Source organism: Ursus arctos, unplaced genomic scaffold, assembly GCF_023065955.2.
Source record: "Ursus arctos isolate Adak ecotype North America unplaced genomic scaffold, UrsArc2.0 scaffold_1, whole genome shotgun sequence".
NCBI classification, from domain to species: domain Eukaryota; kingdom Metazoa; phylum Chordata; class Mammalia; order Carnivora; family Ursidae; genus Ursus; species Ursus arctos.
Window position 1 is genome coordinate 17221223 of NW_026622763.1, and position 14698 is coordinate 17235920.

Genomic DNA, 14698 nt, shown 5'->3' on the forward strand with positions numbered 1-14698 from the left:
CTGATTTGGGTCCTTGGTCAGTGAGTTATGCCAGCTTTGAAACCTGTTCTGCTGCACCAGCTAAACAAGGAAGTGGGCTCACGGCCGCACCTACTGCTCAGTGTAGTCCTCTGTCTCACCACCAGGAAGTATAACCAGAGCACCAGGGGGCTGCATGGCCCACTATAAAGCCGTGCTTTGTGGTGGCACTCAGAGAACCCAGCCAGCAGCTCTGCCCATCAGCAGAGCCGATGGCCTTGTCTGACCAGGGAGCTGAGTGGACAGCTCTTCTTGATTCTGGCCCACAACCAACAAGGTATAACAACTTTCCCAGCCAGGGAAGCAAATTCACAGGCTTGCTCGACTGTTGTGTATAGCCCTACTCCCACTTGATTAGAAAGCCTGATCAGCACATGTGGGCAACTGTGGAGTCCATCCCACAGCTGTGTTTTGGAAGGGAACCAAGACAGCAGTCCTATCCCACTCTTCCCAGCAAATGGCACCCCCAATCTAGGATCTAGAACAGTGCCTAACCCAAATAAAGACCCCAATAGGTCCCACTCTTCCAAGAACGCTACCAGCTGACCTATTCCGAAACCTAAGATAAGCTGACTGGTGAAGGACTCTGCCAAAGCAAACCTATAAAGTCCGGGATATGAGACCACTTACTCAAATGCACAGATACGAATGAAATAAATCCAGGACCACAAATAATCAGGTAAATATGACACCACAAAAAGAAACTACTAAAGCTTTAAAACTATCCCTGAAGAAATGGATCTATAAACTGCCTGACAAATAATTCATAATTATCCTCTTAAAGTAGTTTAGCAAACTACAGGAACACACATGCAACTACACAAAATTAGGAATACAATACATCAACAAAGAAGAAGAAATCATCCAAAAAAACCAAACAGAAATCATAAAGCTGAACAATACAATAACTGAAGAATTCAATAGAGAGCTTCAACAACAGACTCAACCAAGTAGAAGAAAAAATGAGTAAACTGGAAAATAGATTACTTAAAACTATCCAACCAGTGAAGCAGAAAGAAAAAAAAAAAGAAAGAAAAAGAGTGAAGAAAACCTGTAGCACTTATGGGGGATAGTCAAGAAAAAACAATATACGCATTGGGAGAATCCTAATATAGGATTAGAAGATAAAGAGAAAAAGACAGAAAATATATTTAAAGCAAAAATGGTTGAAAACTTCCCAAACCTGGGGAGAGAAATGAATGACCAAATTCACAAAGCCCAAAAAATCCTGGATAGGCTGAACATGAAAGGGTTACACTGAGACACATAATAATTAACTTTTCAAGGCAAAGACAAACAGATAATTTTGAAAATAGTGAGAGAAGAGTGACATGTCACATGCTTGGGAGCTTCCATAAAACCATGGGTGAATATCTTAATAGAAACTTTGCAAGTTAGGAGAGAATGGCATGATATATTAAATATGTTGAAAGAAAGAAAGAAAAAACCTAAACCCAAAATACTATACTCAGTAGAACCATCCTTCAGAAATGAAGGAGATAAAGACTTTCTTTACCAAACAAAAGTTGAAGAAGTTCATTGCCACTAAACCTGCCTTATAAGAAATGCTAAAAGGTGTGCTTTATGTGGAAATAAACATGTGTAAAACTCACTGGTAATGATAAATATAAGTCAAAGACAGATTCTAATATTGTAGTGATGGTGCATAGTTCACTCACGACTCTGGTTTTCAAGTAAAAGAAAATGCATTGAAAATAACCATAGGACAATTTGTTATTGAATACACAATATAAAACTATATAAATTGTAACATTAATAGCCTAAAATGTGAGGGGGAGAACAGAAAGTGTAAAGCTTCTGTTTGCTATCCAAGTTAAGTTGTTATCAGCTTACAATAGGATATTATAAATATAAAAATATTTCATATAAGCCTCATGGTAACCACAAAAGAAAAACCTGTAGCAATTATACAAAAGATTATCATAAAGGAGTAAAGCATACTGGTATAAGAAATCAACAAATCACAAAGACGACAGCAAGAAAAGAAGCAGGAACAAAGTATCTACAAAATCAGAAAACAGCAAAACGGTAATAGTAAGTCCCTAGCTATCAATAATTATCTTAAACATAAATGGATTGAGTTCTTTAATTAAAAGACTTAGAATGGCTGAATGGATTTAAAAAAAATATATCCAATGATATGCTGCCTACAAGAGACTTACTTTGGCTTTAAAGACATACATAGACTGAGAGTAAAGGGATAGAAAAAGAATTTTAAATACAGTAAACCAGAAAAAAAGGAGGAGTAACTATATCTATATAAGACAAAGTAGACCTTAAGCTAAAAATGGTCAGAAGAGACAAATAAGGTCATTATATAATTATAAAGGGGTCAATCCATCAAGAATATATGGTGATTGTAAATATTGTGCATCCAACATTGAAAATCCAAATATGTAAAGAATATATTAACAGGACTGAAGGCAGAGAGACAACTGTACAATAATAGAAAACTTCTATTGAGACTCCAGTCTCAACAATAGATAGATCATACATATAGAGAATCAATAAAGAAATAGCAAATTTGTACAAAACTAGAGACCAAATGGACCTAACAGACACACATAGAATATTCCATCCAACAATAGTGGGATACACATTCTCCTGAAGCACACATGGAATATTTCCTAGGATAGATCATATGTGAGGCAATAAAACAAGTCTTAGCAAATTTGAGAATATTGCAATCATCCAAGTTGTTTTTTTTTTTTTTTCCTGATCACATTAGTATGAAACCAAAAATCAGTAACAGGTAGAAAACCAGAAACTCACAAATACATGACGATTAAACAATACACTCCTGAACAACCAATGGATCAAAGAAGAACTCAAAAGGTAAATTAAAAAGGTATCTTGAGACAAACACAATTGAAAAACACAACATATCAAAACTCCTAGGGTGCGGCAAAAGCAGTTCAGAGGAAATTTTACAGTGACGAACACATACATCAAGGAAAAAGAACAACCTCAAATAAATAATCTAACTTTAAACCCCAAGGAACTAGAAAAAAAAGGACAGACTGAGCCCAAAGTTAGCAAAAGGAAGATGAAATAATTAAGATTAAAGCAGAAATAAATGAAATAGAGAACAGGAAAACAATACAAAGGATTAACAAAACTAAGATGGTTCTTTGAAAAGATAAACAAAAGCGATAAACATTTAGCTGGACAAACCAAGGAAAAAAAAGATAGAGGACCCAAATCAAACAAATTATAAACGAAAGGGGGGACATTACAAATGATAACACAGAAATACTAAGGATCATAAGAGATCACTACGAACGATTATACGCCAATTACTATGAATGATGATACGCCAATAAATTGGACAACCTATAAAAAAACAGAAAAAAGTGTCGAGAAATATGAAACCTTCAACAACTGAATCATGAATGGAAAATCTGAAAAGATCAGTAATGAGTAAAGAGATTAAATCAGTAATCCAAAACCCCCCAACAAAGAAAAGCCGAGGACCAGAGGTTTTGCTGGTGAATTTTACTGAACACTTAAAGAAGAATTAATGCCAATTCTTCCCAAATTCTTCCAAAAAATTGGAGAGTACAGAACACTCCCCAAATCATTTTACAAAGCTAGCATTACCAAGATATCAAAGATATATAAGGACACTACCAGAAAAGAAAGCTGTAGGCAATATCCCTGATGAACATTGGTGCAAAAATTCTCAACAAAATACTTGCAAACTAAATTCAACAGCACATAAAATAGATCATACACCATGACCAGCTGGGATTGATCCCTGAAATGCAAGAATGGCTCAACATATGAGAATCAATAAAAGTGATACATCACATTAATAAAATAAAAGATAAAATCATATGATCATCTCAGTAGGGACAGAAAAAAGCACTTGACAAAATTCAATGTTCATTCACGATAAAAACTCTCAATAAACTGGGTGTAGAAGGAATATACCTCAATATAATAAAAGCGACATGACAGGTGTATAGCTAACATCATCCTCAGTGACAACCGGTTTTTTCTCAAAGATTAGGAGCAAGACAAGGGTGTTCACCCTCACCACTCCCATTCAACAGAGTACTGGAAGTCTAACCAGAGCATTCAGGCAAGAAAAAGAAGTAAAACCCATCAGATTCAGAAAGAACAAAGAAAAACTGTCTCTATTTGCAGATGACATGATTTTACAAATAGAAAATCCTAAAAACTCCACCAAAAAGCTATTAGACTTAATGAATTCAGTAAAGTTGCAGGATACAAAATCAACATAAAAAAATCAGCAGCATTTCTATACACTAACAACGAATTATCTGAAAAAGAAATAAAGAAAACAATCCCATTAACAATAGCATGAAACCAATACAATACTTAGGAATGGATCTAACCAAGGAAGTGAAAAATCTCTACACTGAAAACTACTAAACACTGATGAAAGAAATTGAAGAAAACACAAATGACTGGAAAGATAACTCGTGTTCTTGGGTTGGAGAAGCTAATTTTGCTAAAATGTCCATATTACCCCAAACCATGTATAGATTCAATAAAATCTCTATCAAGATTTCAATTACCTTTTTTTACAGAAATAGAGAAAAAATCCTCAAAGTAGTTTAGAACCACAAAGGACTCCAGGTAGTTGAAATAATCCAGAGAAAAAAGAACAAAGCTGAAGGCATCAAGCTTCCAGATTTCAAATATATTACAAAGCCATAATAGTCACTATAAAATGATATTGGCATAAAAACAGACACGTAGACTAATGGAACAGAAGTGAGAGACCACCCCCCAAAAAAACCCCATGCATACATGGTCAACTAATACTAGTCAAAGGAGCCAAGAACACTCAATGGAGAAAATACAGTCTTTGATAAATGGTGCTGAGAAAATTGGATATTCACATGCAAAAGAATGAAACAAAAAAAACTATTTTATACCACACACAAAAGTAACCTGAAATGGGTTAAGGCTTAAATGTAAGACCTGAAACCATTAAACTCCTAGGAGCAAACCCTGGGAAAACCTTGAAATTGATCTGGGCAAGGATTTGTTGGATACAAAACCTAAAGCCCAAGGAACAAAATCAAAAAGAAACAAGTGAGACTACATTAACTTAAAATGATTCTTCGCAGCAAAACAAATGATCGACAAAAAGAAAAGACAACTTATGGAATGGGAGAAAATATTTGCAAACCATGCTTCTGATGAGGAGTTAATATCTAAAATATATAGCAAACTCATACACTCAATAGCAAAAAAGTCAAATAATCCCATTTAAAAATGGGCAAGGACCTGAATAGACATTTTTCCAAAGAAGATATTCAAATAGCCACCAGGTACGTGCAAGTGTGCTTGAAATCACTAATCACCAGTGAAATGCAAATCAAAACCATGAGATATCATCTGACAGCCTCTATGGAAGTAGCATGGAGGTTCCTTAAAACATTAGACATAAAACAGCCATATGATTCAGCCACTTCTGGGCGTGTATCCAAAGGATACAAAATCATTATCTCAAGGCGATATCTGCACATTCATGTTCATTTCAGTATTTACAATAGCCCAGAGATGGAAACAATGCAAGTGTTCATGAATAGATGAATGAATAAAGAAAATGTGATACACACTCACACACATACACACATATGCACACAATCCATTAGCACATGAATGGACAAAGTGTGACATATGGAATATTACTCAGCCACAGAAAAGAAAATCCTGGCATTCGTGACAACATGGATGGATGTTGAGGGCATTATGCTAAGACAGAAAAAGACAGATACCATAGGATCTTACTTATACGTAGTATCTAATAAAACAGAACTCGCAGAAACAGAGAAGAGATTGGTGGTTGCCACGGGTTGAGAATGGGAGGGTGGGGGAAACTGGTGAGGGTGGTCAAAACTTCCAGTTATAAATAAATTCTGGCTATGTAATGTACAGCATGGTGACCAGAGCTGACAATGTTGTACTATGTATTTGAATCCTGCTACGTAAGTGGACCTTAAATGTTCTGATCACAAGTAAAATAATTGCAAGTATGTGAGGTGTTGGCTGTTAACTAAACGTATTGTGGTGATCATTACATAGTATTCATGTATATCAAATCATTCTGTTATACACCTTAAACCTATATAGTGTAACATCAATTATATCTTAAGAACTCTGGAAGAAAAAATAATAAAGGCAATGAGACTGTTGCATAGACAAAACAAACAAAACAAAATTCTGTCCTGCCAAAAACTATATTCCATAAAAAGGTACATAAGTAAGTGTTGAATCATCAGTAATACAGAATGAATACATATTATGAACAGTGATAACATCTGTGGGAGGCAAAACGCCACATTCAGCATAGTTCTTAACCTCACAGCGATGAATCACAAACGAGGTGAAATGAAACAAGAACTCCCTAGTTCCTACGGGTTGCACTGCATGATCCCCACCATCCCTGCCACAGGAGACTAGGATTCCAGAATTCTGTACAGAACCATGACTTGCTGAATTATGTGGGATGGGTCATCAATACTGTAGGAGCTTCAGCAAGGGGAACGTTCCAGGAGCACAGTCATGACCCTGGAAGGCCCCTGAAAGGTAGCAGCACTGGGTAAAGTCTCAGAGACTGGGGTTCACGGCTTGTGGACAGGTGGGGAGAGGTGAGTATATAGTGTAGTGTCCTGCCAAACCAGACTCATGAATAGATTTACGCTCTGAACATAAAAGGTTCAGGGGAGAAAAGAATAAATCAGAAGTACAGTAGAATTTTTAAATCCTCTCATCTCATATGAAAGAATAACATAAAACAAAACACTAGCAAGAAAAAAAAAAAACCCAAACAAAGAGCACTTTGGGAAGTGACAGAAAATGTTTACACCTTGGTTCTAAGCCATCAGATTCCCAACTGTTTGTGTGAATAATCTACACTATAACATTCTTTTCTTTCTTTCTTGGCCTAAGGATATGGGTACTAGGACCCTTTGAAATATCAGATGAGAAAGAAAAGAAAAAAACTGTTAGGCCAAAAAAAAAAAAAAAAAAGAGAGAGAGAGAGAGAGAGAATAATGCTTTATCAGAATAATGATAACACAGGTGTCCAAAACAAGACAAAAGCCAAACCCACAGGACAGGGGAAAATCATGGACGTCACAAATCAAGAGGCCTTCAGAAATGTGTAAATGTGGTAGTCTCCTTGTTGCGATTTCATTGCAGAAGCCCTCTGATCTGATTTGATCACAAGTGGCCCAGTTAATCAAAATGTCAGAATACAGAATCAGAAAAATGTTCCTCACACTCATTTGGGTTCCATGCAGAGGGAGCAGAGAAGGGAGGTGGAAGGGAGGGACCTGAGCCGGATCACGGGTTTAGATTCCCACTCTATCAATTATCAGCTGGGGGACTTGGTGCCTTAGAGTCCCCATTTGTAAAGATGCGGGCAAGGATACTGCCTGCGCCTCACAGGGCTGTAATGGAGATGGAATTGGTGAGCACTTTAAAGGCTGCAGAACAGTATCTGACACATGGTAAACACAATGCATTTGTTAAATAACAGAGTTGGTAGGGTCAAGGCTACTTCTTTGCCTAGGGATCCTATTATTAAAGTCTGTTGTGTGCATGTGTGAGTGTGAGTGAGTGTGTGTGTGTGTGTGTGTGTGTGTGTTTTGTGTTTTTTGGTTTGGGTTTTTTTTTTCGGGGGGAGATGCTTTATAAAGCTCATGCTTTATAAACACATTGTTTATGCATATGTCTTTGTTTTGGATTTTCTTAACAGTGTAACAAGAACTTAAAATCACTTGGGAAGCAATTTGCATGCAGAATACCTCTATGTTTAATACAATTCTCCAGCTCCCACAATTTTTTAGTTAGGCACCTATATCTCATTTGACCATAAACATTTATTTAGTGACTCGCCTTTATAGATGGTTTTGAAGCACTCAACTTTGTTTTATATAAACAATTCTTTCGGTATCACATTTCATCGGTTTATATAGTAGTTAAAAATGATATAATCACCATAAATACTACTTGCAGAAACATACTGTGTTACAAAGATGGCTCATTTACGGTGAGCATTCAACTCAACTGGTAAGAGAAGAAAGTATACTTAGCGGAGAACTCTATTAGTTGCCAATGTTTGTTGAGTTGAACGTTGTTTAACATGATTTATAAGAAGAAATGGTGAGCATTGGTTAATCTGGCCAGTAGATTCAAATTAGGTTAATTAGAGATTCAGGTTCCATTAAGAACATTACTTTGGGATTTTACTTGCTATATGGACTTCTTAATTCTTTGGAATGTAGCTCAAATTATAGATTTTAATACAGAGGGCCTTGTTACTCTGATTTGTTACCACCCCTAGCCCCAGGGGTACCATTCTGGAAACTGGAATCACCATAGATTACTGCCGTTCTTAAGATTTTCATTTTCAGGTTAGACTTTTTTTTTTTTTTTCTCAGCATGTATCTGGTTCCCTTTGTAAATTTCCCAGACTTTGTCAACTAATCCATAAAACTATCCCGTTTTGTTTCTTCTATACAAAAAAAAAAAAAAAAAAAAAAGAGCTAAATCATAGCCATGTAACTCCTTACTTACTATTTTTAAGGGACAAAGACTGGTTCTTATAAATTATTTTCTTTTCTACTTTTTACAATCTATCTCCTAATATCACAGTGGGTTCAACAATCTTCTTTCTATATTTCTCTTCAGGTGGACACTTCAGATTGTAGATCATCATTAGGCTGTATTCAGCAGATGACGCCTAATGTGGGTTTCTAACTATGCAGAAAACTACTCAGAAATCTCCAGTACTGAATCTTCAGCCTATGGTGGATGCTGTAGGGTCAATAATATTTGGGACCAGGTACACTGGTGGAGTTGGCTGCACCCAAAAGCCACACCCTCAAATAGGCTGGGCTGGATGGGCGTGACTGAGTAGTTCGGAAGCATCCACGTAAGACGGGAACAGTTCAGAAGAGAGCATAAACTTCCCTTTGGTGTATGCAAAATAACTACCAACTTGCAGAATAAATTTGTATCACTTATTCATTATTCCATTCAACAAATAATTATAGCACTTCCATAGGTGCAAAGCAAGCATAGATTGCTTTTACTTTAGCCCAGTGCTTCACAGAATGTATTTGTGCCACCAGAAAATAAAAAAATCATGAGTCACTTAATTAACAGACCCCCTGAAAAGCCAGCGGCTCCATCTCTCTGTGCTTGTGAGCTGTAGATGGTAGAGGGCAGGCAGCCCACTTTCTACCATTCTTCTTTACAGAACTATTAACAGCCCATCTTTCAGAAATGTTATTTAAATTCGAATGGCTCCTGGAAGGAAGACTATTTGGGGAGGAATATAAAGTGTGTTGGCTGGAAATACCCAGTGAATAAACACTGAGTTCTATTGTTAGCATACACACCATTCCCTGCCATTTGGATATGGATTTCAGAAATTTGTGACAGCCAACGAAAAAGTTTAAATATCTATGGCACATGTGTTTATTATGGAAATAAGCCATCATGATTCATAAACAGGGACTATGGAATCTTAAACATTGTTCCAGAAAAGCCTGAAGTTAAACCAAGCAAAATGGAAAAATTCATGAACATGCAACAGCTGTTAAAAGTAATTATAATACTGGATCTTGATATGAGAGAGCAAAAGATATACAACTTTTTACAGATGCAAGATTCTCTGACAAACATTTGTTGTGGTTGGGACCAGAAAGAGAATAGAGATAGACAATTTTTTTTCTGCATAATTTTTGAGTCATAAATTATGAATTATGCTTTAACAGATAAGGCAGAGAGGAAATTAATTTAGGAGATGAGATCTATTGTACAATTCAGAGACTTGCTTTCTTTTAATTTGGGGGGAAAAGTTACACTTTTGATATTTGGCTTTATCAAACATCTTTTATTCAGTGAAATGAATGGCAGTTTCTCATTATTTCCCTGAGGAGTCAAGGAAAGATGTTCATGTCAAAGTTCAGAGGGTACAGTAGCAACACCGTCCCAGCCATCTGGAAAAGTGTTGTCCTGTAGAAGCTCCAATGGTGATGGAAATGTTCTATATATGCACCATCCAATATGGCAGCCGCTGTCCACAGGAGGCTTTTCAACACTTCAAATGTAGCTATTTTGACATAGGAACTTAATTTTCATTCAGTTTTCAATTTCAATGGAACCACGTGGTTAGTGGTTACAGTGCTGGGCAGTAGAGTCTAGAGGATACCTCTGTCTCTTCCCTCTCTCTCAGCCAGTTCAGCCGGGCAGCTGGGGTTTATTTTTCATACATCGTCCCTGTGAAACCTTACCTTTGCTTAGCCTCAGAAGGGCTGTAAGCAAGGCTCATGGGAGCTTGTTTGAGCAAATATACACATTAATGGAATTTTAAAAAACCCCAGGAAACAGCAAAGATCAGTCTCCCAGCCCCTTTGCCAATTCATGCGTCTCCCTGAAGTCAGGTTTGTTCTCTGGTGTCTTGTCAGGGACATCATTCAAAATGATGCAAATGGTTTGACTTTCCACAGCTTTGCATGTTATGAAGGAAAGTAAAGAAGGAGTTCAGTGAGAGCTTTTAGACAAGGAGAACCTGAAAAACACTGAGGCAGAATACAGGAAGAACTGTGTGTGAGGAGGAACTCTGCATAGAGACAGATATGAAAGAAAAACAAACCCCAGCAGAATTTTTGATTACAGAGAGAATGAAATAAAGAAATGTACTTGGCATTACATAAAACTTTCCCCTGGTTATCACGGAATGAAAGATTACTAATACAAGTCCCCAAAGTAATCGATGATTTCCTGACTCCATTCCACAGTTCCACTTCGTTTACTAGAGGACACCTTCTGATGGTCCCTTTTACCTGTTTATTATTTGTTGATCTATTCCTTTATCTAAACATAGCTTTAAAAAGTCAGAAATTTAAGAGACGTTCAATTTTAATGACATCCCTTGAGAAGGGAAAGAATCAGGGTTCTGATGCACGATGCCTTGCCTATGGAGATACTGGAAACTTTTGAACCAAAGTAACTTTTTGTCAATAGCATTTCAGTAGCAAGGATTGTTTTCAATCCTCCACATACCTGGAGGAGCAGATCAGAAGTTGTAACTTTTTGTCAATAGCATTTCAGTAGCAAGGATTGTTTTCAATCCTCCACATACCTGGAGGAGCAGATCAGAAGTTGGTCTGATTCGCTGTTGGAACAGGATGCTTAACGTTCGATTCTGTTGTTCCAAATCAAACACTCTTGTTTTCAACTTTAGACATTCCTCCCTTAGATCCTACAACAAGCACAGCGAAAGGAAAAAAATCTATAACTGAAAGATGCCTTTGCATATTATAACCATATTTTATCTGATATTTCAGACACATTAGTATAAAAATAGTATTTTTATCCTTCAAAGCCCCCGGGGAATAAATCACACACAATGTTTTCTTCCATAGTCCATTGTCTGATAGAATTATTATGTGCAGAGAAGACCAATTTAAAAAAAAAAAAGTATCTTGAAATCAGAAGTGCATTAATCTAGCATGCTATTTTTGAAGATGGTAAATGTTAGCGATATAAAGTCAATTTGAGTTTCCACCTATATATTTTGCCTTTTCACTGTCTTCCTAAAAGCAATCATAAAGCACAAACCACAAGGACAATAATGTTTTTGCAGTGAATAGAGATTTGATGAACTAAAGAAACTATCACTTTTGATAGAGCCTTTCGCTGTCATTTGTGGAAACAAGTTGAAATTTTCAACGCTGGGGCTAATAGAGCCAGTGATGCATTTAGAGAGAGAGAGAAGGAATTCTGAAATGAAAGCTTTAAAAGGCCATGTGAAACCTGCCCATGCTCTGAACTTGTGGATTTCCATGTATTTGGGGTGGCTCATCTTGGTGCTGGGGAAGAAACTGAGTAGCCATACCCGGACATCCTTCTGGAGCAGCTCTTTTTTTTTTTTTTTTTTAAAGATTTTATTTATTTATTTGACAGAGATAGAAGCAGCCAGCGAGAGAGGGAACACAAGCAGGGGGAGTGGGAGAGGAAGAAGCAGGCTCATAGCAGAGGAGCCTGATGTGGGGCTCGATCCCACAACGCCGGGATCACGCCCTGAGCCGAAGGCAGACGCTTAACCGCTGTGCCACCCAGGCGCCCCAGCTCTTTTGAATAGTTCAAAGACCACAGAGACCTTTTCCCCAACTTTCATGAAGGAGGCTATAACATAGGAGCTTTAGGATTCTCTGGAATCCACCAAGGAACTGCCTTCCAAATTAACTTGTGATAAAGGTACTTGTAGTACTTAAATGTCCACAAGTACTCTCTTTGACGGGGTTCAAGAAAGACCAGGTAGAATAATGCCCCAGTTCAAAGTTCTTCAAAAGCTGATCCTTTCCTACATGTCAGACTTGATCTTTCCCTACTTCCAAATTTTTTAAAAAAACTTCTGCTCTTGCCATATAAAGAACAATGGTTGGCTTGTTGTTCTCAAAAGCTCTGCCATTCCTACCATCCTCTTCCCTCCCCCACCGTCACGTTCCCTTCTCAACCTCCTGTTCAGCCCGGTCCAACTTTGGCATTTCGACTGACATCCATTTAAAAATCTGTCTCCTCTCTGACACTTGTATCTGGCATCCCACGAAAACCACTCCTCTTTCTGAACTCCGGTAAGCCCTCAATGCCTCTTAAAGGACATTTAGCGTACGTTACTGTGTACTGATTTTATCTTTCATGCTCTAGACTTCTCTTGTCAGTTAGATGGCACGTTCCTCAAAGGCAAGCGCAAGAAGGTACCCCAATAATCAACAGCACAAGCAGATGGTTCTGACCCTCTTTCATTCCATCACGTGGCAAAACACCACATATAGTAGGAACTTAATAATTGTGTGATTGTTTTGTTAAATGGGATGATGGTGATGACAAATTCCCTAGTGGTAGTGTGACTGAGACTCTGAGTTTCTCGGCACTTCTAGTTTGTGGATCTATATATTTTGACGTGGGGCAGCTTCAGAGCTTACTTAAGACTCTCCAAGCTTACTTAAGACTCTCTCACAAGGCAACAGCTCTGATCCCCAGGCCCTAAACAAGAGCTACAGAGATGAGTGGGCCTGTCCATAGCCTTGTGTGAAGCTAGAAAGATCCAACTCCTGAGGCTTTACCAGAGCCTCATTATATCCAGATTCTATGTCATTTATTCTACTTACAGAGGGCAAGGAAATAGGCCACGGTGAGGCTCACCGCACAGCTTACACTCTCCTCACCCTTTTAGTTGAATGGGTAGAGCTTATGCATAGGATGTTTCCAACTGATTGCTACCTACAAGTGCAGAGCACAGAAGAGAAATATCATGTGCAGAATGAGGCACCTGAGTGCAAGACCTAGGAGGGTAGCAGCCGTGCAAGGCAGGGGCAGGAGTGTGCGTGTGAGCATGAGCAGATATGCCATTTGGCAGAGACCACTTCGGGGTCCTAGGCAACGCTCACGTGAAAAGGCCAAACTTGTTTCCTTTATTTAGAATTCAACCTTTGTCTGTGTCTCACTTACTCTACTTTTTGTTCCTAGCATGCACATAATTCTCCCTGCCCTAAACACTAATTGTTTTTAGTAGTGCTAATTAAGTAATTAATAAAACTTGACTGTGAGGTAAATAAATATTAATAGTACCTATTGGGTGGGAAAGCATAATCATTCTCATTTGCAGGTAAAAAAGTGGGAGCAGAAGCATGCAAACGCGGGGTTGCAAGGAGAGAGGAGACCTGGAAGGAACCGCATTGATGATTTTTTGCAGCAAAACTGAGATAACTTGAAAGAGTACTTCAGATGGGTAAAAATATAAAGAAAAAAGAAAGAAAGAATAAAAGAAAAAATCAATATACTCTATAGAGATTTTTTGTACAGGTGCCCACATTTCAATGGCTATTACTGTTACTTAAGATGGTACAAGTTCATTTAGCAGGAACACAATTGATTGACATTGAAAAATGGTCATCACTCTCGGCTCATCTAGATCAGCACATGGCAGAGGGGGAAATGGAAGGTTTTAGGGATGTGACTCTGGTCTTACAATCATTGACCAACAGAATTGAGCTGCTCTGAGAATCTGTAGACATAAAAGAATCATTGCCTGTGTTGTTCTAATATTCTTGTTCTCTTTATTCAAACTGTGCATGGCAAGTGATGCCAGACAGTTCTCATCCCAAGAAACTGTATTCAAAACCATGCATGTGTGCCCAAGGGTGGATGGAAAGAGAGAGAGAGAAAAACAGCAATTTCTCTGACCACTATAGTGAGACCTAGGCAGAGGGTGACAGCCAGCTGTCTGTGTCCTCTGTGCTTATAATAGGAACCCACTGACTTAAAGTAGCATATGACACATGGAGGTTGTCTACAAGCACCATTATTGTGACCCTGACAGTGACAGAGGTGAGACCTAGACTATCCTTCCTGAGTAAGGTGTTAGAAACCAATGAGCCCTCTGCTGGTTAGAAACCAATGAGCCCATCATTGGCCCACCGAGGAGGCTGGGCCATCTGTTCTCTCTCACATCCTTCTTTTTTTTTTTTTTTTCTTAGTATGTCCCAGGCCCCAAGAAGAAGACGACCCCCCTTCCCCCAAAAATATAGTATTGTGTCTTCTGCAATAAAAAGAGAACTGATTTTAGCGGGGGGAAAATAATGCCAACAGTTTGACTACA

General features: G+C 38.0%; 1 protein-coding gene across 7 annotated transcripts in view; it reads right to left on the reverse strand.

Moving 5' to 3' along the window:
• NCKAP5 (NCK associated protein 5) overlaps positions 1 to 14698 on the reverse strand; it is a 933280-nt gene that overhangs the window by 167469 nt on the left and 751113 nt on the right. For all 7 annotated transcript variants that reach the window (XM_057317349.1, XM_057317357.1, XM_057317348.1 and 4 more), the window contains one exon: positions 11177 to 11296. In XM_057317349.1, the coding sequence (XP_057173332.1) occupies positions 11177 to 11296 (120 nt within the window). The remainder of the gene's footprint in view (positions 1 to 11176; positions 11297 to 14698) is intronic.